Source organism: Macaca thibetana, chromosome 3 (genome assembly GCF_024542745.1).
Source record: "Macaca thibetana thibetana isolate TM-01 chromosome 3, ASM2454274v1, whole genome shotgun sequence".
In the NCBI taxonomy this organism is placed as follows: domain Eukaryota; kingdom Metazoa; phylum Chordata; class Mammalia; order Primates; family Cercopithecidae; genus Macaca; species Macaca thibetana.
The window spans coordinates 182,913,584-182,937,352 of NC_065580.1; the positions used below are offsets into that span (position 1 = coordinate 182,913,584).

General features: G+C 36.8%; 1 protein-coding gene across 1 annotated transcript in view; it reads right to left on the reverse strand.

Moving 5' to 3' along the window:
* The window catches only part of LOC126949671 (multidrug resistance-associated protein 1-like), a 92,785-nt gene that overhangs the window by 60,015 nt on the left and 9,001 nt on the right, over window positions 1–23,769 (reverse strand). Inside the window, exons 3-7 of the mRNA XM_050782366.1 lie at window positions 19,641–19,788; window positions 18,787–18,929; window positions 10,876–11,053; window positions 3,120–3,374; window positions 656–721 (exon numbers count right to left, since the gene is read on the reverse strand). Coding sequence (XP_050638323.1) covers window positions 656–721; window positions 3,120–3,374; window positions 10,876–11,053; window positions 18,787–18,929; window positions 19,641–19,788 — 790 coding nt within the window. The remainder of the gene's footprint in view (window positions 1–655; window positions 722–3,119; window positions 3,375–10,875; window positions 11,054–18,786; window positions 18,930–19,640; window positions 19,789–23,769) is intronic.

The following is a 23,769-nucleotide window of genomic DNA, read 5'->3' on the forward strand; positions in this document are numbered from 1 at the left end:
TTTCCTAGTTAATAAGATAGAAATGGGAAATCTTTTTCTTGAGGTTTATAAGAATTCCATGAGGAAACACATATAAAGGAATAAGCACAGCATTTGATGCATGGAAAATATTTAATAAATGGTAGCAATTATCAGTATTGTCAGAGAGAGGTTCTATAACACCTGTTATCAGATCCCAAGGATACTGACTGCTCTCACTTTTAAACTATCCCAGCTTTTCTAGAGAAAAATAATTTGCAACATACTATTTATAGAATAGCATTTATGTGATCATTTGTGTCCCACATAAAATAAACTAAATGACACCTCATCACTTCCCTTATATAAATCTGCCTTTACACTGATGGGTGTGTTATGACCACTCTTGCCTGCCTCATCTCATCTTTTCAACACAATACCTTAAAATAAGTAATATTTTGTGACTTTTAGGATATTTGTGTTCACTTGTGTGAGAAACAAAAAGAAAATGGCTGCATTTTATTTGACTTTGCATTTAAATGTTATTTTAGTGATAAGAATTCCTGTAATATCTGAAATCTGAAATTTTCTGCCAACAATTATTATCTGTCATCACTCTGAGATACTGAGAACACTACAAACTTCCTCTGTGTTACTATGCTCAAAATAGGTCAAAGGCATATCCCTTTCATATTACCTTAATTCCATGTAGGATTTCTTTGAGTAGCTTTATCTGTTTATCTTTGTTCTTTCTTTGGCTTTTCTATTTAATGGAAAGAAAATAAAAGAATATTTGACAAAATTGGTAATACTTTTACTGATATGTCCAGAGCTATTTTTAAAATATGCTCTATTTTCTCTATTTTATTTAAGATTTAGTGGAGAAAAGCATCTTACAATATTTATACATTATTCTATTGACAGTGTTGGAAGACAGTTATAAATAGGTAACTTGAACATAGCCAACAGGAGAATAGTAGAAAAGTAGAAAATATAATACGTATTTAAACATAATTTGTTTAAAATTGAATAATAACACCCACATTCTACTAAGATAGAACACATTTCTAAAAACTCCATTAACTGTTTATATACGTACTTATAACAGAAGTGTCACAAGAATAAAAATAAGGCTCTCTATAAATTTTATTTGTTCTTTGGGAATTAGAATAATTAAAATGTATATTTTCAAATACACTTCCTTTTCTTTATATAAATGTTATGCAATTGTATTTTTATTCAAATATTTAACAATTATAATATTTTATACTTGTTTGAGTATCGTTTCTTAAGTGTTTTCTCCATTAACATTGGCACTTTATGTTTTATGTCATAAGTATTTGTATATCTTATGAAGAATGCTTTTACGAGCTAATATCCATCATATTCTGTGTGCGATTTTATACTAATAATATCGTGTGTGATTTAAAGACATATTTTCTTTTCTTTTCTTTTTTTTTTTTTTTTTTTGAGACGGAGTTTTGCTCTTTTTGCCCAGGCTGGAGTGCAATCGCATGATCTCGGCTCACCGCAACCTCCACCTTCCAGGTTCAAGCGATTCTCCTGCCTCAGCCTCCCGAGTAGCTGATATTACAGGCATGCGCCACCACACCCGACTAATCTTGTATTTTAGTAGAGACAGGGTTTCTCCATGTTGGTCAGGCTGGTCTCGAACTCCCGACCTCAGGTGATCCACCACCTCGGCCTCCCAAAGTGCTGGGATTACAGGTGTGAGCCACTGTGCCTAGCCTAAAGGTATATTTTCTATCTAGTGTATTTGGACATAATATTGAAATCTCTTTGAAGGTTATAGGACTCTAAGGTTCAAAAAAGATTTTTGCATTCTTAATAATGTGCCTTTAAATAGCAGTTTTTAAAATCCAGAATATATTTTTAAAAACTGGTTAAAAGTATTTGTTATAATTATAAACAAATCTGTTATTCTAAACACTAGCATGCTAAGTACCTTTACTTCATAAATATACGCTATTTTCTAGTTTTTATATTTAAAGATCAGTCATCTTTTATTTGAAAAATTAAGAAAAATATAAAATTATATATAAGTTTTAATCACTTAGGGGTATTAAAGTAATAAGTAAAAATGTACCCTCCTTCTGTCTAATTCTACTTTACAGGTAACTATTCTTTAAAGACTGATGCTTTATCTCTAGATTACTTCTATGCTTATGCAAATATATTTATAGCTATGTATCTTCATCTATTTACCTCTCCATCACACACATGTGTATAGGTATATTCACATTTTAATAATGGATCAATGATATAGCTACATATATGCATGATATACATGCATATATTTAATCTACTTTTTGCTTTAAAATATGATTGACACATTTCCATGTCAATATATATTGTTAATCTTTGATCCATTTAAAATTATAAAATGTTTTCATAAGCAATACATCCGCCTCTGTTAATTTAACATGTGAAAGCATCTATCTCATTGCAGTGTGATTTCCTTCAATGCAGTGAACTCTGTGGTTTCTCCATTTCTTACAGTACAGCATAGCGCACACTGTCTAACACATGGTGGAATGTCAAAACATATATTGATGGTAAGATGAATGACTGATTATTAAAGGAAGAATATCAACATTAATTTAGTGAAGCATTTCCTGTCTGCTTGCTGCAGTACCTCACTTTTCAAACAACCAAGCATACCCCTACCTCCAGGCTGCATGCATACCCTTCCCTTTGCTTGGCATGTCTTTCCTCAGACGTCCACATGAGTTACTCCTTCACCCTGTTGATATCCCATTCCCTTCCTGAGGACTTTCCTGATCCTAAATGTAAAATGGCATTCTTTGTCTCTTCATCACTGTATCTTTACTAAATCTTCTTCATATACAAATGTTTTCTATCTATTTATTTACTTGCTTAACGTCTGTCCCCTCCACTACCCCTCATGAGAGCTGGACTTGTCAGTTCCCCTCACTGCTGTACTTGCTGTGCCTGGAACACTGGCTGACATAGGATACATGCTTGGTCAATGCTGATTGAGTGAATAAGTAAATGATAAAATTGGATGATTTCCATTTATAACTCTCTCTATATGATTAGCGGGATGGTGATTGTTCATTCAAGTCAGAAAAACTCAGCTCCTGTTTGACACATGTAACATCAGGCAGTCATTTTCTTACCTTTAACTTTTTTATTTTAGTTGCAGCTAAAGCATTTATTGGTATAACAAACACAAGGACTGCCACCCCTGCTAACACTGCTGGGCCCAGCTCTTGCCAAAGGAGATATATGGCCATTAGGATTTGAAAAGGGGCAGACCAGAGGAGATTGAGGTTTGCTGTCAAGTCCATGAGTTGCTGAGCATCCGCTGACATCAAGTTAATAATTTCCCCAGTGGAAAACTTTTGTCGAGAAACATTTGATAAAAGTAGGGCCTATAAAAATAGAAGCAGAATATTTTAGAGTTCTGTGACTATGGGGCATCTTTATAGTCAAATAATGGTAACTTTTAATATCAATGTTTAATATAATTAGGAAAATGTACAAGGTTATTTATGTACTGGGATATTATAAAACACAGAAACATGATTTTTAGGGGAGGAAATATAATTAGTGATTAAAGTATATAGTTTTAGAATAATGTTTATTGGCAAAGAGTAACATTTGGGTTTCCAAACAATAAGAATTTATGGAATACTATGCAGCCATAAAGAGGAAAGAGATCATGTCCTTTGCAGGGACATGGATGGTGCTGGAAGCCTTTATCCTTAGCACACTAACACAGGAACAGAAAACCAAACACCACATGTTTTCACTTATAAGTGGGAGCTGAACGATGAGTACATGTGGACACATGGGGGAACAACACACACTGGGACTTGTCATGGGGGTGGGGGCAGAGCATCAGGAAGAACAGCTAAAGGACACTGGGCTTAATCCCTAGGTGATGGGTTGATCTGTGCAGCAAATCACATGCAGCACATGTTCACCTATCCTGCACATGCACTCCGGAACTTAAAATAAAAGTTGAAGCAAAAAAGAGAACCCTCAATAACTTGTTAATTGCCAAAAAAAAAAAAAAAACTCTTCTAGATATATTAAGGCTCTCCTCCATTTGGTGGTGTCCCCATAATGCTAAGCCATCTAAATATTATCAATGCAAAGTACACAAATGCATCAATGAATATCTAATGAACACTGATGAATAGTTTTATGCTTGAAATTGTGGACCATTTAAAAAGGACACAGTTTTATTTCTCAAAGTGATTACAGTCTATCTGTAAAGCTACACACACACACACACACACACACAGTTTTTGCTGTAAGTGTAAAAACAGCAATAAGGGCCATGGGAACTTGAGATGAAAGTACTCAAAAGGTGTCATAGAGTAGATGCAAATACATCTTTTCTTCCAACTCCCAATTCTCACTTTCCACAAGTGCATGCTACTTAATATGTGTATACTGAATCCAGTACCCCCAAGCATAATTATTGGTAACTTCTTACAAAAGATGAGGATAGAAATTGATTTATCTAATTATTCATCCATTTAAAATTCCCAGTGAAATACATAAACAACTGTAAAAGTAGTGGGAGATTTGTATTTGTACTGGAAACTGGACAAAGTTTCATTTATATATCAAAAATTTTATGAAAACTTTCCTGCATTGATTTAAAGAGAGACAGGACTGAGACTTGGGGATAGCAAGAGAAAATGAGATACAGGAGTCACTCTAAATCTATCTATTCAATAAATTTTTTTAAAAAATGGAAAAGCCCATCTGGAATATAGTAGGTTGGGCCCACAGTGGAACCTATAGCCAGGAACATATACCCAGGTATATGTCATTAGCCATTTATATGTCTTCTTTGGATAAATGACTATTCAGCCTTAAAAAAAGAAGACAATTCTGCAATATGAGACCATATGGATATACCTTAAGATGTTATGCTAAGTGAAATAAGCTAGACACAGAAAAATAAATACTGGATGAGTTCGCTTATATGAGGTATCTAAAATGGTCAATTTCATAAAATCAAAGACTGGAATGGTGGTTCCAAGGGTGGTGGGGGCAAGGGAAAACTGGAAAGTTAGTACTCAACAGGTACAAAGTTTTAGTTAACCAGGACGAATAAGCTCTAGAGATCTGCTGTAATATATTGCACCTATAGTTAACAATAAACACATTTTAAACTTAAAATGTATTAAGATAATACATTTCATGTTAAGTTTTTTTTACAATAATAGAAGAAAAACTCAATTGCTTTAGACTATTAGAGAAAATACTGAAAGTTATTATAAGATTGAAGGTTATTTGTATGGCATTTCTAACACTAGGGGAATTTTTCAGTTTTTCAAATTTCTTTCAGTATTTGTTTCTGCCAAAATTCACAATCCACTAAGGGCAATTTAGTTACCATTTATTGCTAAATTATACAATCTAAGCTGCCTTTTGTTTTACGAAACAACTTGAAAGAGTACTGTAATATGGCCAATTACAGTGGATGGTGTAACATTTCTGGAATTGTTTGGTAGGAAGTACTTTAGTCTGTTACAGGAGGAAAAATGTGATTCAGATGAAAAGAAAGGAAATCTAAAACAATGTTAAAAGTTTAGAAGCTTCTAAGTACTCTTCAATCAAAATGAAAATTAACCAGGTCATTTGTTACCTAATCACTTTTTCTAAGAAACTGTTATTTAAACTTCTATCCAAGTTTTAGATTTGTTTTTTACAGTATTTTCATATCATATAAATCTTAATACACACACACACACATACATAAAGCTGTGTGACTTATCTGTTTTAAAAACTTCATTCATTTCCCTCACTGAATTATGCTCTAAGAAAATTCACATGAACCAGATATAGTTCCAAGCCCCACAATCTTGATTATCACTAGTTCAGTCCTTAATATTTCATTTTATAAACTGACAATGAAATTTGTTTTGCAATTTCACATTCTTCTTACATATTTGTTACTTTCTAGACTCGATGCCAAGACCCTAGTTCTTCATTTCTTTATTTCTTGAATTATTGCAGTAGCTCTAAGGGTCTCCTTCTTTTCTGTCTCATCTGTTTTTAATCCTTTTGTCCTATCATCTGTCTTATGGCTCAAATGGGTTCCAATGTCCTATAGAATTGAGGTCCATTTTAAAAATATAGTTTTCAAGTTTTTTTTTAAGCAATCCCTTCTGACTTTACTATCTCTCCCACCATTCTGGACATGAAACATTGTCTCAAGCCAAATTAATCTACACACCATTGTCTGAGCAGGCCTTGTACGCATTTCTGTACCTTTTTTCTTCTATGTTATTCCAACATCAGAGCCTTTACCCCATGCAATGCATCCTTCCATTATTCCATGACCCACATCATGCAATATTAACCATGAAACTTTTCCTGACCATCCTAGCTGCAAGTAATACACATCATTTAATGTAGAGCTGCAAGGGCTCCAAAAATTTCCATCCCAATGGTCTTCAACCAGAAGTATGAGAAAGGGTAAAGCTGAAGGTGGTACCACATACTACTTATAAGAATGCATTCTTCAACCCCTTTTGTGCCCATAAATATGCTGGGATTCTCTTTCTGAATCTAAGAGCAGGGTTTGGATTCTGTCTCTCCTTCTCCTGACTATACTTAAGTATCTCTACTTTAAGAATGTGACTAAATGTTTACCAGTTTTTGGGTTTTGTTTTTTTTTTTTTTTTGCATTTTATAATTACCATAATTAAAGTTAGATAACATCTTTAAAGTACAAATGGAGACAGTGTAGACACCATACTAGCCAGTATGGTAGCCGCTAGCCAGATGTAGTTATTACATTAAAATTTAAAGTAATTAAAATTAAAAATGGACTTCTTTAGTTGCACTAGTTACATTTCACGGGCTCAGCAGCCATATGTGGTTAGTGTCTACCATACTGTACAGTGCAAATACAGAACTTTTTTTTAAAAATCACAAAAACTCTATTGGACAATGCTTAATGGAGGAATGCCCCCAGACTGCCCATATTAAACCCAGATCTAATTGATGCTTCTTTTTTAAAAAGTTCTTATTTTTTATTTTATAGATTTAGGGGGTACAAATGCAGTTTTGTTACATAGCTATATTGGTTCATGGTGTCATCTGGGCTCTCAATGCAGCCATCACTCAAATAGTGCACACTGTCCCAATTAAATAATCTCTCATCCCTTACCCCCACCCACCCACCCAGCCATCCTAGTCTCCAATAGCTATTATTTCACTCTGTATGTCCATGTGTACACATTATTTAGCTTCCACTTATAAGTGAGAACATGTGGTATTTGACTTTCTGTTTCTGAATTATTTCACTTAAGATAATGGCCTCCAATTCTATCCATGATCCAGCAAGTGTGACATGATTTCATTCCTTTTTTATGACTGAGAGTATTCCATGGTGTGTGTGTGTGTGTGTGTGTGTGTATACACACATATACAGCACATTTTATTTATCTGATCGTCTGTTGATGGACACTGAGGTTGATTCCATATCCTTGCTGTTGTGAATAGAACTATGATCAGCCTACAAGTGAAGGTATCTTTTAGATGTAATGATTTCTTTGGAATCATGTTTTGTTTTTAGTCTCCAAGAATTTCCATGCAGCTTGCACCTGTGAACTAAGGGGTAACAGAATCGGAGTTTTGAGGTCACAGAATCTTAAAGTCATCAAGTGAAAGGAGACCCATGTTCTTTCTTGCAAACCTAAAAATGATATTCCCTGAACTTTATTCCAAACTTACACTAGTAATTGTGGATGGATAAGGAACAAAGCACATCCTGATACCTTCACCCCTCATATACTTTGGCTCTGTGTCCCCACCCAAATTTCATCTGGAATTATAATCCCTGTGTGGTGAGGGAGGGACCTGGTAAGAGGTGATTGGATGATGGAGGCAGTTTCCCCTATGCTGTTCTCATCGTAATGAGTGAGTTCTCATGAGATCTGATGGTTTAAAAGTGGCACTTTCCCATTTGCTCTCCCTCCAATGCTCTAATCATGGAATGAAATCCTGTTCCATATGGACTGTATACCAAAACAAGTGTTAGCATTCAAACCGGTTTCTAGATTCTTCTGTATCTTTATTCCATATTGGAGGCAGCACATACTGCCTCTAGAATTAGGACCGGGACAGCCCCTCTAATCCTGTATTTGGACCTAGTTCTACAGAGCTAAACTCTGCTGCAAGTTCAGTTACCATTTACTGCTCAATTTGTACTTGGCTTTCCAAGATCCATAAAACCACTTCATGCCCCCATTGTGGCCCAGCAGAGCAAAATGACCTGTAATGCTTCATGTCCAGCTCAGCCCAAATTAATCTTAAACAATCTCTAAGGAATTATACAAGGTCTAGCCCCTGTAGTCACTATTCCCACTTTGCAATAGACTCAACGATGACACTTGTTTCCCTTTTTATTTCTAACAGCTTGCTCTAATTTCTACTTCAGTCTGTTCTGTTTTTACATTTAAGGTGTTGGGGCTCAGAGCATGACACCCCACAATATGGCACCTTGGCATGCTGAGCACGTGGAACTGAAGAACACTGGGAAAGCCTCAGAAGCAAAGTCTCTTTGACCCTCTCCAGCCCTTTTGTCTCCCCCTCCTCTTTCTTTCCTTTTCCCAAAAGTGAGTCACAGGAACTAGAACCCCTCTCCCTACAAACAAGACATTTAACTCAGAGAGAGAACACTTTTTCCCTTCTCTCTTGAAGCCCATCATTCCAGAAGTCTCCTGTCCAATATCCAGGGAAAGGAATACTCTACAGAGAGGCCAGGAGGAATCTGAGTGGAAAGGTCATGCTGGGCTTCTCCTCTCAGTCCATTACTATCGGATCATACCCTTTTGTCTGATCACATTTCTACACTGTTGTCTATTCTTTACAGAACCTAAGCATAAGAATAGACAGTTTTCCCTGGATCGCTGGGTCTTACTTCGGAAGATGTAAAATTTAATTAAATTAACTTGTTTTATTTTTCTCTTTTCAACCTGTCTTTTGCTATAGGAGTGTCCCACTCAACTCTTATGGTGGGTGAAAAGAGGTATTACACCTTTCTGCCCCTACAAAGGACTGCTTTTATTTAGAGCAGTTTTAGGTTCACAGCAAAACTGAAAGGTACAGAGAAATCTCGTATACTGCTTACCCTGCATGTGCATAACCTCCCCCATTATCCTCCACAGAGTGGTACATTTGTTACAGCCGATGTTACAGCCGATACATCATTACAGCCGAACATTGTTACATTGTTACAGCCGATACATCATTATCACCCGAAGTCTGTAGTTTGCATTAGGGTTCACTCTTGGTGTTGTACATTCTATGGGTTTGTACAAATGTATAATGACATATATCCACCATTATAGTATCACACAGAGTGGTTTATTGCTCTAAAAGTTATCTGTGCTCCACATTTTATGCTTCTAAATTCACTCTTTCATGGCAGTTTAGTCTTTTATGCTTGTAAATCCACCTACATCTCATGTCTAAACTCCAATGCTCTAATCATGGAATAAACTCCTGTTCCATATGGACTGTATACCAGAACAAGTGTTAGCATTCAAACCGGTTTCTAGATTCTTCTGTATCTTTATTCCATATTGGAGGCAGCACATACTGCCTCTAGAATTAGGACCGGGACAGCCCCTCTAATCCTGTATTTGGACTGAGTTCTACAGAGCTAAACTCTGCTGCAAGTTCAGTTACCATTTACTGCTCAATTTGTACTTGGCTTTCCAAGTTCCATAAAACCACTTCATGTCCCCATTGTGGCCCAACAGAGCAAAATGGCCTGTAATGCTTCATGTCCAGTTCAGCCCAAATTATAATACTTCCTTCCCCTTACACGAAGTCAATAGCTCTCTCACAGACCTTTTCAAGACTTTCTTGAAAAGAAAGTGAAAACTTCCTTAGATGTGTACAACCCTTGTAGATTTCCTATTCATCTGATGTCTTATAAAATCTGCATTTAGTTCCACATGTTTGTTATTTATGCTAACACTTCCCTCAATTTATTTGGAAAGCAGGGGCTCACTTGTTCATTCGTGCATTCATTCATTTATTCATTCAGTAATCCAACTTTAATAAAGTGTAAAAGTCATTGTCTCATATGATAAAGATACAACAGGTGAATAAATTTCTATTCCAAATGCTGATGAACCTACAATTTATATCAGAGTGCAAAGCAGGAACAAAGTACACTTATTGCTTGGATAACTACTTGATAACTAGGGGAAGGAGGAAGCTCTTTAACTGTTTATAATTATGTGGTAAATAAAATACCCTCCATGATAAAGAGGCAGTGTTTAAAATGGTATTTTCAAAAAAGGACTAATTAAACTTTAGGGTTATGCCAGGAATAAAGATCAGCCAAGTTTGAGAGGCAGGACTTAGAATAAAAGAGCAATGGAGAATGACTGTATAAAAATGAATGACTTTATTGCCCAAAAATGAAGTTCACAGAGGAGAAAGAAAAAGGTAATATGAAGATTAAAAATAATATTGTGAAAAGAAGAGCTTTTATTGATGCATACATACAGAAAACCATGAAAATATTCAATTCCATTCACTTTGTGAGTAGCAATTAGGTGGCATAAGAGTAAACAAAGATTATCATTTAATTTAATGGATTAGGGCTGACTAGAATTTGTAAAGACCAGAGAGAGATAGAGAGAGAAAGAGAGAGAGAGAGAGAGAGAGAGAGAGAGAGAGAGAAAGGAGAGAGAGAACATGCACTAAAGAGAAATTAATGCAACTGATATCCATGAGCCAAAGTTCTTTTAAAACAAAACAAATGTATATACAAAGGGTTTCCTAAGGAGTTTTTTATATACTCCCCTATTTTACTAGTCCCCTTATTTTAAAGCACATAAGGGAGTAGTCCCTCTAGAAATGGGAATTCCTTGGAATTTTTACCTTTTTGTAGATCAGTCCATTTACAGCTGTTTTAACTTTTGCTGAGGTGAGCATGTTAAAACATTGATATCGCTGAAGAATCAGAGTTTGCAGAAAGACTACAACAAAAAGTGCCATTGCATAGCCGTAGCCATTCCAGCCAAAATCTGAGCTGTGTTCACAGAAAATGATCATTTGCCTGAATGTCATAAAAATTGAGAATGGGTAAGAAATGTTAAACATCTGAAGTAGTTAAATGCTTATGAGAGTTTAGCACTGTCAAAATGTTGCACACACACACACACACACACACACACACACACACACTCCTACCTGTTCTTTTTCTCTACTTGCTTAATTTGGTATTTGTCCCCCCGTCCCCCACCTTTTTTTTTTTTTTAAGTAAAATCAGGAATCCCTTCCACTGGCTTGTGAGTACGAGGTGATTTTCTGGTTTTCACATGGCAGGCCCATCAAATAATTAACTTTTCTGGTATAACCTCATCAGAAAAGTCGAGACATAGATACATGTAAAACCATTTTTTTCTCAAAATTATGTGTTTTATCAAATACAGGGAAACATGACAACCAGAACGTAAGGAAGGGATTTTACATATGTCACACAGGTGCTGCCTTTTTTTTTTTTTAAAAAAAAGCTTGATTTATATCTCATGTTTTATTTTCACTTTTATCCATAACCAATTTCTTTTTTCTCTGCTTTTCCTTATTTCCTCTTAAGTTTGTGACAGCATGATCAGGATGATTAGGGTCTATCCTGGGGTGCAGAAAAACGGTGGGGATGGTTCTAATTACAAGTATCTTGGCTGATAGTCCCTCAACTATAAACGTTGTCTAAAACTCAGAGTGCCTGATGTTCATTGGTAATAATATTTTAAGCATGATTTTAAACTGCATCAATGTAACTGAAAATAATATTTAATTTAAAAGACCACATAGCCCATGCAAAATGGTGAAAACAATTTGGGCATATACTGCGACATACTACAAGTTAACATATCATTTATTTTGCAGGCTTACTATTTTGGGTTTTATTTAGTAATCCCTTCTATTTCATATGTAAAGGTAAAGTATTAGAGGTTTGATAAGTGGACCTTTTTCACTGTAAACTTTGGAGATGCAAAAATGTCCTATATCATTGTAATGTGCCATTTTGAGTGAATCCATAGGTTAGTAGAACTAAAATGAAACCATATGCAATTAGGTTTGATTATATCTACCCTTTTCTCAAAAAAATATTATATTTAAAAACTCATTCTTTATAAAAGTTTAATTTTTTTTTTTTTTTTTTTTTTTTTTTTTGAGACAGGTTTTCACACCTGTTGCCCAGGCTAGAGTACAGTGACGGGCTCTTGGATCACTATAACCTCTGCCTTCCATGCTTAAGGAATCCTCTTGCATCAGCTTCCCGATTAACTGGGATTATAGGTGTGTGCCCCCATGCCTGGCTAATTTTTGTAGTTTTAGTAGAGGCAGGGTTTGGCCATGTTGCCTAGGCTAGTCTTGAACTCCTGACCTCAAGTGACCTCAAGTGATCCACCCACCTTGGGCTCCCAAAGTGCTGGGATTACAGGTGTGAGTTACTGCACCCAGCCAAAAGTTTAAATTTTTAAGTAGTAAGTAAAGCATAAATTTCTAGGCTTTGATCTGTTTGTTGACAATTGGGACAGCTACTGTGTTAAAATTAAAAGTAATTTGTCTTGTTCAAATTGCTTTATCAACCAAGTGCTTAAAAATATTAACTTTATTAAAGTAAGACTTTAGAATAAAATATATACAAGTGTCTCTAATAGTAAAACCTCTAGGTATCAACAATTATTTGGAGCATTACATATTCTCAATGAAACTATTAAATTACCCCACACCCCACATATACATAATAACAGCAGAAAGTTCTGTATTTCTTAATTGATGTCATCCATTGGGACACCTACTTTTTATGAAAGCAACTTGCTAAATCCCTTCTTTGTTCTAGGAATTACATTTCCTGAAAGAGTAGCACTATTCTTATTGGGCATACATCTACCGATTATACTTTTTCCTTTTTCATAAAGACAAAACAACTAAATGACTAACATCAGGCATTGTAGTGGTTCTACACACATTAACTGAGAAATATTAAAAACAATCTATGCTCAAGGCTTGATAAAGACCATAAAACAATATTCATGATATTAGATACAAATACTTGTTTTTTGTTTGATATTACAATAAAATCCAAAAAGGGAGGAAGAGAGTCACACAACAATCAATAAGAAATATATCTTGTAAATAATGAAAGTATAATTTTACTAATAAATTAATAAAAAATATTCCTTTTATGTTTTATTTTACACATATGAGTCATAATATGACAGTGTGCTCTCATCCTTAAAGATAGTCCTTTCCAGCAACTTTTTCATATAAAAAGAATATCTATTTTGAGACTACATATATACATATGTACATATATGCATATGCAGTCTCAAAATACATGTATTCTACATATGTGTGTGTGTGTGTATATATATATGAAACTACACATGTATATATGTAGTCTCAAAATTAGCTTATAAAATTAGTTCTTCTATGGCCAAATTATGATCACACAAGCTCTGCAATTCTTTCTGATCACTCAATTGTTACTTATTTAACAATTGAAATTTTAAGGTTTTTAAATTTAAGGTTTTTCAGCTGCTGCAGAATAAGGGTACTTTGGAAAATTGTAACTTTGTGTTAATTCCCATTTATTCTGTATTTTTTTCAGGGAATTTGTTTCGGTTCTTTATGCCAGACTTCGTGCTAAGAGCTAAGGACACAATGATTGAATAATGCAGGAGAGTTTGCCTCTTTCATCATCACCTAGGCCGGGAGAAAGGTGTGACTCACTGCAATGCAATATTAAAACTCTTGTTTTGCAGGTTTGATCAAACCAGTGTGATGCAAAAGTGTCTCACAAAGTAAAGGAGACTGTTTGCTACTCCACAGACATTCTTTGGTAATTCAGATACAACTTTTAGGGAACAGAGACACACTGAATTGCTATGACCTACTGCTATTTTAGGAAAGACCATGGCCATGGTGAGATTCTCTCACAAGTCTCTTGAGCAGTAGTCATTGGCAAAGGGGAATCAGAGTATGACTGAAAATCCCTCGCTACTCCTCTCGTTGAGAAATTGAACCTCTTTTCTCTAATTCCCTTCCCTTTGAATGTGGGCTGATTTAGGGGATCTCTTGGCGAAAACAATGTGGCAGAAGTGACCTGAGATGTCCAAGCCTATGTTGTGGAAAGACTTGTCTGAGCCTCTTATAATCCTCATGCTGAGGAAATCCAGCTGCCATGTAGGAAATTTAATGACTCTAAGACCTCTGTTCTCAAGCTAACCATTCAGAGAGTCTGTAGAAACAGAGAGAAGGAGAGAGATAGCGAGGGTGGGGTGGAGAGAGAGAGAGAGAGACAGGGAGAAAGGAGAGAGAGAGGACAGAGGAGAGAGAGAGAGGAGAGAGGGGAGAGAGAGATCTGGCCATTTCCAGCCATCTCAGCCCAGGCCTCAGAGATGTGAGTCACGGAGCCATTTTGCGCATTCCAGCACAGCACACAGCGAGAAGAACCAGGGTAACTCAGCCCACAGTTAGAACCGAAGCACCAGCCATATGTCTCCATGTGAGCTGCTTCAGCTGTCTCCAGTTGTTCTAGACACTCAGCCAAGGTCACAATCATGGTGGAGCAGAGAAAAGCAGTCTCCGCCCGAAGTTTTGACCACCAAAATCATGAACATAATAACATCATTGTTTAATGCCACCAAATTGTGGTGTGATTAGTTTTGCAGCATTGGATAACCAGAATAGGGCAAGAAAGGAAGATGCTGGCCAATCCTCTGATAGAAAGATTTCTGGTCACACATAAGATAGTGCCATGGTGACTCCTGGGATATGCTGAGGTGAGGGGCAGAGGCAAGTGGAGGGAGAGATCTGTCATTTTGTGGGGAGGGGGCAGTTAATCCAGGAAACATTTGGCTCATACTTCTACAGGCAAGGGAGCCAACAAAGAATTTGGGGTGAAAAATGTCAGGAACAGTTTTCTGACAGCAATATATACCTTGCTTGGATTCCCTGGTTCCATTCTCTCTTGTTTTTATTTTTATGTGTTTGTGCTAGCCACTGCTTCTCAATATCCTTTGATAAATTTCCTCATCTTCACCAACTCTACGCTTTGGAGTAGCTGATAGTTGTTTTGTTTTGTTTTGTTTTGTTTTGTTTTGTTTTGTTTTCTGAGGACATCTTTACTTTTCTTCACATATGTTAAGGTGATTTCATCCAGAACAATGCCTTGACATACCCAGTCCAATTTAGAACAATTCCAGTGTGTCACTCCAGCCTATATCTTTCCTAACACCAGGTGCATATAGACAACTGGTTACTCAACCTTTCTTGTTTTTTTTTTTAGACAGAGTCTTGCTCTGTTCCCAGGCTGGAGTGCAGTGGCGCAATCTTGACTCACTGCAACCTCCGCCTCCCGGGTTCAAGCGATTGTCCTGCCTCAGCCTCCCAAGTGGCTGGGACTACAGGCACATGCCACCATGCCCAGCTAATGTTTTGTATTTTTAATAGAGACAGGGTTTCATCATGTTGGCCAGGATGGTCTCGATCTCTTGACCTCGTGATCCGCCTGCCTTGGCCTCCCAAAGTGCTGGGATTGCAGGTGTGAGCCACCGCACCAGGCCTACTCAACCTTTTAATCTAGACGGTCCCATGTCAGGGATCCCCATGACAATTCTCCAGCTCAATTATTTATTTTAATAACTTACAGGACTCGGCATATAGTTATCCTCATGGCTATATTTATTATGGTGAAAGGATACAAAACAAAATCAGCAAAAAAGAAAAGATATATGGGGTGAAGTCTGGAAGGAAACAGGCACAAGCTCCAAAAGTCTTTTCCCTGTAGAGTCACACAGAGCATGCTTAATTCTCTCAGCTACTAATTGTGGCAATACATGTGAAATGTCTACAAGGCAAGCTTGATAGAAATTCAGCATCCGGGGTTTTTATCGGAGGCTGGTCAAGTGGACACCCTTTTCTTTTTTCTTTTTTTTTTTTTTTTTTGAGACGGAGTCTCGCTCTGTCGCCCAGGCTGGAGTGCAGTGGCGGGATCTCAGCTCACTGCAAGCTCCGCCTCCCGGGTTTACGCCATTCTCCTGCCTCAGCCTCCCGAGTAGCTGGGACTACAGGCGCCCGCCACCTCGCCCGGCTAATTTTTTGTATTTTTAGTAGAGACGGGGTTTCACCGTGTTACCCAGGATGGTCTCGATCTCCTGACCTTGTGATCCGCCCGTCTCGGCCTCCCAAAGTGCTGGGATTACAGGCTTGAGCCACCACGCCCGGCCCCCTTTTCTTAACACACACCAAAATTCCAAACTCCCAGAAAGAAAACAGATATTCACCATGAACCTTATTGGTTGTATAAACAACTTGGAGCTATTGAACCATTCTTATCAGTTAGGGTAGTGGGCACCCTCCTGAAATGTAAGTTCCAGTTGCCAGCCAAAGATCACCCCTGTAAGCAGGCTTTCCAAAGTCCATAGGCAAGCCTGCTATGTTAATTCTTTCTTGCACAATAGCTAATAGATCTTTCAAGGTTAACAAGTCCAGAAGCAAACCCCATTCCCTTCTCTAGTCTTTTCATTTTCTATATCTCAGGATATGCTGACTCGTTTACCTTATGATTAAAAACAATTTTTTGAAGGTTGCCTTTACTTCTCGCTTCCTCTCTCAACCTACATTCAGTCCAGCAGTATGTTCTGTTAACTCTACCTTTAAAACACCAGAGTCTGACCACTTCTTATCACTTTTATTACTGCTACCTAGCTGAAGCCACCATTGACTTTTGCTTGGATTATCACAAACAAACTTCTAACTGGTGTTTCTTCTTCCACTCTTGCACTTCTTGATTTTATTCTCCACATAGCAGCCAGAGTCATCCCTATAAGACTTAAGTCTAGTCAGATCTTTGATTTTTTTGCTCAAAATCTTCCAAATGCTTCCCTGCTAATGTGGACTAAAAGCCAATATTCCCATCATATTTCATAAGGTCCTTCAAAATCTTTTCATCTCTGCACCTTTCTCACCTCAACCTTATCTTTCCAGCTCTCTGCTCCAACCTCACTTTGCCTCCTTGCAGTCCCTCAGAGATACCAGGCATGAGCATCTTCATGACTTTTGCCCTCCCTGCTACCTTTAATCACAATATTTTCTTGGCTTCTTTCCCAACTTCCTTCAGGACTTTGACCAAATGTCACCTTATCACTAATATCTTTCATAATTACCTTACATAAAACAGTAACTTCTAACTCCTCAAACTGGCATTCCCTTACCCTACTTCATTCCTAAGCACTGATGATATCATTTATGTTTATTCATTTGTTTGACTTTTATCTCTCCCCTCTAAATGTCATCAGAGCAGGTTCTTTGTTTTGATTTTTGTTCTGTCCCCACAGTCGACCTAGAACAGTTTTGCCATGCATAGGTGCTCAATAAATATTGAATGAATATATTCCTGAATATCATCTGGGATGTAGGTAATGCAGGATTAATGATATTTTCATGAATTAAGTGATTATTAAAAACTCTAATAACCTGGAAATTTTTCAATGCTAAAAATATAATCACCAGTTAATAAAACATATGTTTCTTTGTGTTTCCTTCATATGACAGCTAGGTGTAAGTCAAGGTTTCCTTGAAAAAGGTGGCACAGTCAAAAGCTCAATTTCATTGTCTACCTGTAAACCATTGCAGATAGATATTATAGAAATGCTTCAAGTCTTTTTACTGCGTCTATATCTAGATACAGAGATACACAGAAATATACATATGTTAGGTAATAATAATATATGTTTATATATGTTATGCATAGTAATTGTGTGTGTGTATGTGTGTATGTTTGTGTGTGTCTGTAATTGCCATGACTGTTAAAGCTCAACTCTCAAAAGGCCACGACTAAGTAACGTAGTGAAAATATGTATCATTTCCTTTTCTAAGCATACATTCAAGCAAGACTTCCTAGATTTCAATTATGACTCTGGCACTTTCTAGCTGTGCAGACTTGGACAAATTACTCCAATCTTTCTGTCTATTTCTGCCATTGTAATAATGAATGTAATAATACTTTCTATGTCGCAGGAGTGTGGCAAAGATTAAATGAGATTACCAATGTGATGGTTAATTTTATGTGTCAACTTGACTGGTGAAGAAATGGTAAAACATTATTTCTGTTTAATAACATTTAAATAATGTTTTACCATCTACCAGATGTCTGGGTGTGTCTGTGAGGCTGTTTCTGGAAGAGATTAGCATTTGAATCAGTAGATTGAGTAAAGAAGATCCCAGGGCATAGTGCCTCATCCAATTTATTGAGGGCCTATATAGAACAAGAAGGTAAAGAGAGAGTGAATCAGCTCTCTTTCCTGGAACAGAAATATTCACCTTTTCCTGCCCGTGGACATCAGAACTCAAGGTTATCTGGCCTTTGGACTAAGACTGAATTACACGACTGTCCTTCCTGAGTCTCTAGCTTGCAAATGGAAGACTGTGGGACTTCTTGGCCCCCGTAATTGCAAAAGCCAATTCCCCTAATAAATCCCCTTTTATTTGGGTTTATCTATCCTATTGGTTCTGTTTCTCTGGAGAACCCTTGCTTAATAAAATTAATATAAGATTTTAGAACAGTGCTTAGTATATGGTTGACTTTATTAGATATTGACTATATTATCCTAATTCCCATTTATATTGTATATAACCCTAATAGCATGTCCACATCCTAATAATATTTGAAATAAGAACCTTCTCTACTCTTTTGTATTAGAACTTTTATATTAGAATACTTACTTATCATTTATCTGTGAGGAGGGAGAAAAAAACCACCAGACTTTAACTTACTTCATTATGAGTGGGCTAGTGAAGGACAGAATGTCAGCAAACACTTTGAATAAGGCAACTTGAATCAGGACAGACTTAAAGGTGTTCCACAATGCATAGAGTAGAGATGGTGTCTTGGTATGTGCCTCTTTATAAAAAGATGCCTACATAATTAAAGAAAATAGAAACAATGAGAAAATTGGACACAACTAATATTAATAAAATGAAATCTGTCTAAACAGATGATACAATTAACAATGTGCTCTGAAGACAATAAGTTAATAAGAAAGGAATCAATCAGTTAAACTTGAAATTATGACCCACATCATTGAGATGGTAGGTGGTGTTACTCATACCACGTGGCATAAAAGGGCAAGTGCAATAGTTGCATTTTATTATTTTTGTGAGTTTTGAAACTACTTAATTAATACAAATACATTTTTTTATCTCCAAATTATATTTTCTTTTGGAGGAGTCTGAAAATAATATATACGCATATGCATATATGATGCTAGAGGTGGAGTGTCTGCCCCTGCTCCCATAAACTTTAATTTTGGCCACCATATAATTTGCTTTGACCAATAGACATGATGCTCTGAGACACAAAAGCTATCTTTGTCACCGCTGGTAAGGAGCCAAAGATATATGCATGCGTATCAACACATGTGCTACTGAACATTAAAGAGAAGCAGTGTTGAGTAGTTTGAAGACAGAAGTGGACTGCAATAGCAATGAATTATGCTTATAAAGTAGATTGTAATTTCACCTTTTAGGAATTTTGATATGAATAATAGTATCTCATACTTGAAAATAGCTTTATCTAGTTTGCAGGTAGTGATTACTTCAGGATTTAATAGAACTTTGTAATTAATTACCTTTACTTTTTGCCTCTCTTGATTCCTTAAAACTTCCTTTCTCCATTGTTTTTCAAAGGTAGGGCACACAGTGTAGGAAGAATCACTTTCATTTAGTTCAAAAAGATCCTCTCTTTCCAAAGGTCTCTTATAGCCTAAAGTAATTACTCTAAAGATGAAAAAGTAAGGCAAACAAGATAGTAAAACAAATAATCTAGTTAAAAAGAAATTGTCATGCATTTACTTCTTTCTTTGATTTATACATTATTTTATTGATTAAAATACAATAACGAGATTACATGTTTAAAAAAAAATCATACAGTTTTATCCTGGAGGTCAATAATGTGCAATAATCATTTATAGTTTTTATAAATGCTGTTTAGACATCCAATGATTCAGCGAAATACCAACTTCATTTATTCATCTTATATTTGGGAAGTGCACCGCTCAGCTCATTCACTACTTGACCTCACTTCCTAAAATTTAAATAGCAAACTTTCACAGTAGAATATTACCCTGACCACTCAAGTACCCACATTGGCTTTTAGGCTTGTATTGGAGGGGAAACGAATCCAACCTCTGAATTTGCAATTTTCTTCTGTTCCACTAGGACTTTCTGTACAATTTGCCACTTGACTTTATAGATTGTACAACTGGATGGGGAGGACTTGTCCCTATCCCATAAGCTCTGGCCTTGGCCTTATGACCAACAGAATATGAGCCAATGTGAGAGTGCAGTTTCTGAACTGATGCCTTAAGAAGCAAGGCAAGTCTCCACCAGTCTCTTAGTTTTTCTACCCTCCTCCATTCATTGAGCTTATCCTGGCTGACACTGGGAATAATTATGCAAGAACGGTGGATCTAAACTGGGAGGGAAACAAGATGCATAGCGTAGTTTTACCACAGAAGTTACTGTGGAGAGAACGAATTGCACTTACCTACAGCTCTGCTCTACCATCTTTCTGCTAACAGGGATCTGATATTTCTTCAGTTGCAAATCTCTTGAACTCATGGTCAGGTCTTATTTTAGCCACAGAGTTATGAATTAAAATTGATCTAAACCAGTCCTGGTACTCTCATTACCCTCTGCTTGGGATTAATAATATAACTGAGTTATATTATTAATTATATTATTATATTAGGTATTGCTAACAATACCTAAGCAAATATCTGCTAGGCAGAACTTTCCTTTTCAAATGAAAGCACAGAACTTCAAAAGGAGAAAACATTTTGCCTGCCTTCTCCTTCCCTTGTGTCCTTTGAAGCCATGATGCTTTGAGATATAAAAGCCATCTTTGCCACTATGGATAAAAAGTCAAATAATAAGGATGGGAAGCAGAAAGACAGAAAAATGCAGACTCTTGCTCTGTTGCCCAGGCTGGAGTGCAGTGGATCAGTCTCTGCTCACTACAACCTCTGCCTTGTGGGTCTAAGCAATTCTCATGCCTCAGCCTCCCAAGTAGCTGGGATTACAGGCACACACCACCATTCCTGGCTACTTTTTCTATTTTTAGTAGACACAGGGTTTTGCCCTGTTGGCCACGCTGGTCTTGAACTCCTGGCCTCAAGTGATCTGCCTTCCTTGGCCTCCCAAAGTGCTGGGATTACAGGTGTGAGCCATTGTGACCAACCTAACCTGGGCCTTTCATAACATTTCCGAGATAGCTCAGCAACCTATTTCCAACAACACCCTCTTTCCAATAACATAAGAAAATAAATACCTGTTTGTTTAAACTATTATTATTTGACTATTCTGTTACTTGAAGTCAAACGCACTCTGAAGTGATTTAAATCAGATATAGTTTGTGACTTTGGTGACATGACTTTTTCAATAAGAAAGTAAACCTATATTTAAATCCAAGCCTTCTGACTGGCCTAAGTTCTGTCCATATAAAGTGTATTAGCCCACGAGGCGGTAACAATGTCTTAAACTACTCCAAATTGGGACTGCTTTCATTGGCCTTGTTACTAAATAATCTCAATTGATTGACTCTGGGATGAATTTAAACCCTACGGTAACAAGAGATTCCACTAGATTTTATTTTACTTTTAGTATAATACATAATATCTTACCACAATTCATATCTAACAAAAAGGTTTAAATGTAATAAGAAGGGACTTTCCGTAATCATGTTTCTGTTGGCTCAAATATGCTGGACATTTTCCTGCAGTGCACTTTTAAAAACATATTAAGCAACAAACTACTTTCATGTCATATTAAGTTCTACTTCATTCCATAAAATAAATATTCATTTTCAAAATAAGACTGCATTGACTTTTAGAAAAGCATTTTTAATAACATTTACTGCCTCAGCATTTTGAGTTAGAACTGTGCAAAACTCAGCGGTTTTGGTTCAGGGAAAAGTGACCTCTTGCTTTCATGCTGAGTCCCCAAATAATGCAGCATCTAAAAGTGACACTGAAGCTGACTTGATTGTGACTTTCATGGATTAGTGGTTTAACTACCTTGACTTTTTTCCCAGATGTGTGCTCCCCTCCACCATCTTTTGCTCTCTTTTAATAGCCTCTGATCACATGCGTGGCCTTACCTTCTCACACAAGAGTTTGGAAAAAGAATAAGCAAGGAAGTGATAAGAAAATGGTACTTATTTAAATCAAATCTTGAGGCAGCTTTTTGGGAAACAACGAGGACCAAGAATTGGCCCTCTCAGTAAGTGAAATGTATAACACATACTAGGTCCCATCAACCTGTGGGCTTTATTCCTAAAATGATAATAAAGTTTACACATGTATCTCGTATTTTTAGAATGATGTTTCTTTTCTTTTCTTTTCTTTTCTTTTCTTTTCTTTTCTTTTTTTTTTTTTGAGTCGGAGTCTCGCTCAGTCGCCCAGGCTGGAGTGCAGTGGCGTGATCTCCACTCACTGCAAGCTCCGCCTCCTGGGTTCCCGCCATTCTCCTGCCTCAGCCTCCCGAGTAGCTGGGACTACAGGCGCCTGCCGCCACGCCCAGCTAATTTTTTGCATTTTTTTTTTTTTTTATTGGAGACGGGGTTTCACCGTGTTAGCCAGAATGGTCTCGATCTCCTGACCTCGTGATCTGCCCGCCTCAGCCTCCCAAAGTGCTGGGATTACAGGCGTGAGCCTCCGCGCCCGGCCGACTGATGTTTCTTTTCAAAGGACATTCACATCAATGAATTTGATTCTCACAACTCCCCAAAGCGGGCAGAACAGGATTAATTTCTCATTTTTACAGGCAGTTAAACATTAAGAACTTCACAGACTAGTGATGGTGTTTTATATGTAAAATAAACCAGGGCTAACTTAGCAAAAAGCAGACAGTGAAATGTATTACTTCTGATATGGTTTGACTTTGTTCCCACCCAAATCTCATCTTGAATCGCAGTTCACACAATCCCCACATGTCGTGGAAGGGACCTGGTGGGAGGTAACTGATCACAGGGGTGGTTACCCCCATGCTGCCGTTCTCGTGATAGTGAGTGAGTTTGCACAAGATCTGATGGTTTTATAAGGAGCTTTTCTCTCTTTGTTTGGCACCTCTTCCTGCTGCCAGGTGGAGAAGGACGTGTTTGCTTCTCCTTCTGCCATGATTGTAAGTTTCCTGAGACCTCCCCAGCCTGTGGAACTGTGAGTCAACTAAACCTCTTTCCCTTATAAATCACCCAGTCTCGGATATTTCTTCGTAGCAGGGTGAGAACTGACTAATACAATTTCCACTCTTAAATGTTATTATCTTAGAGAAAATTTTGACTACATTTAGAATTAACAAGTGTGCATAAATATCTCAACCAACTCATGTGAAGAGAATAGAAAAACAATGGCATTCTGTTAGGAAGATGAGCTGAAATGTAACTTTTATAGATGAGTAATATTTGAATACTTAGAATGTGCAAATACATAGTAGCATTATCAATTTTATTACTATTAATCACTTTTTAAAACATTTCTGGAAAGAGGTATTATGTTATGGGAAAAGGAAAGAAAGCAATCTGGCCAAAAATTATAGGATGGGAGAAAGTTGTTTAATGTACAAATTTTTTAATATGTGAGAAAAAGGACATATTGAATAGTGTATCCGGTTAAAATAATAACAGGATTGTGACCTATGAAAACTCTTACTACATTTTTCCATGTATGTCTCTGGCCATGATTACTATACACTGGTGACAGA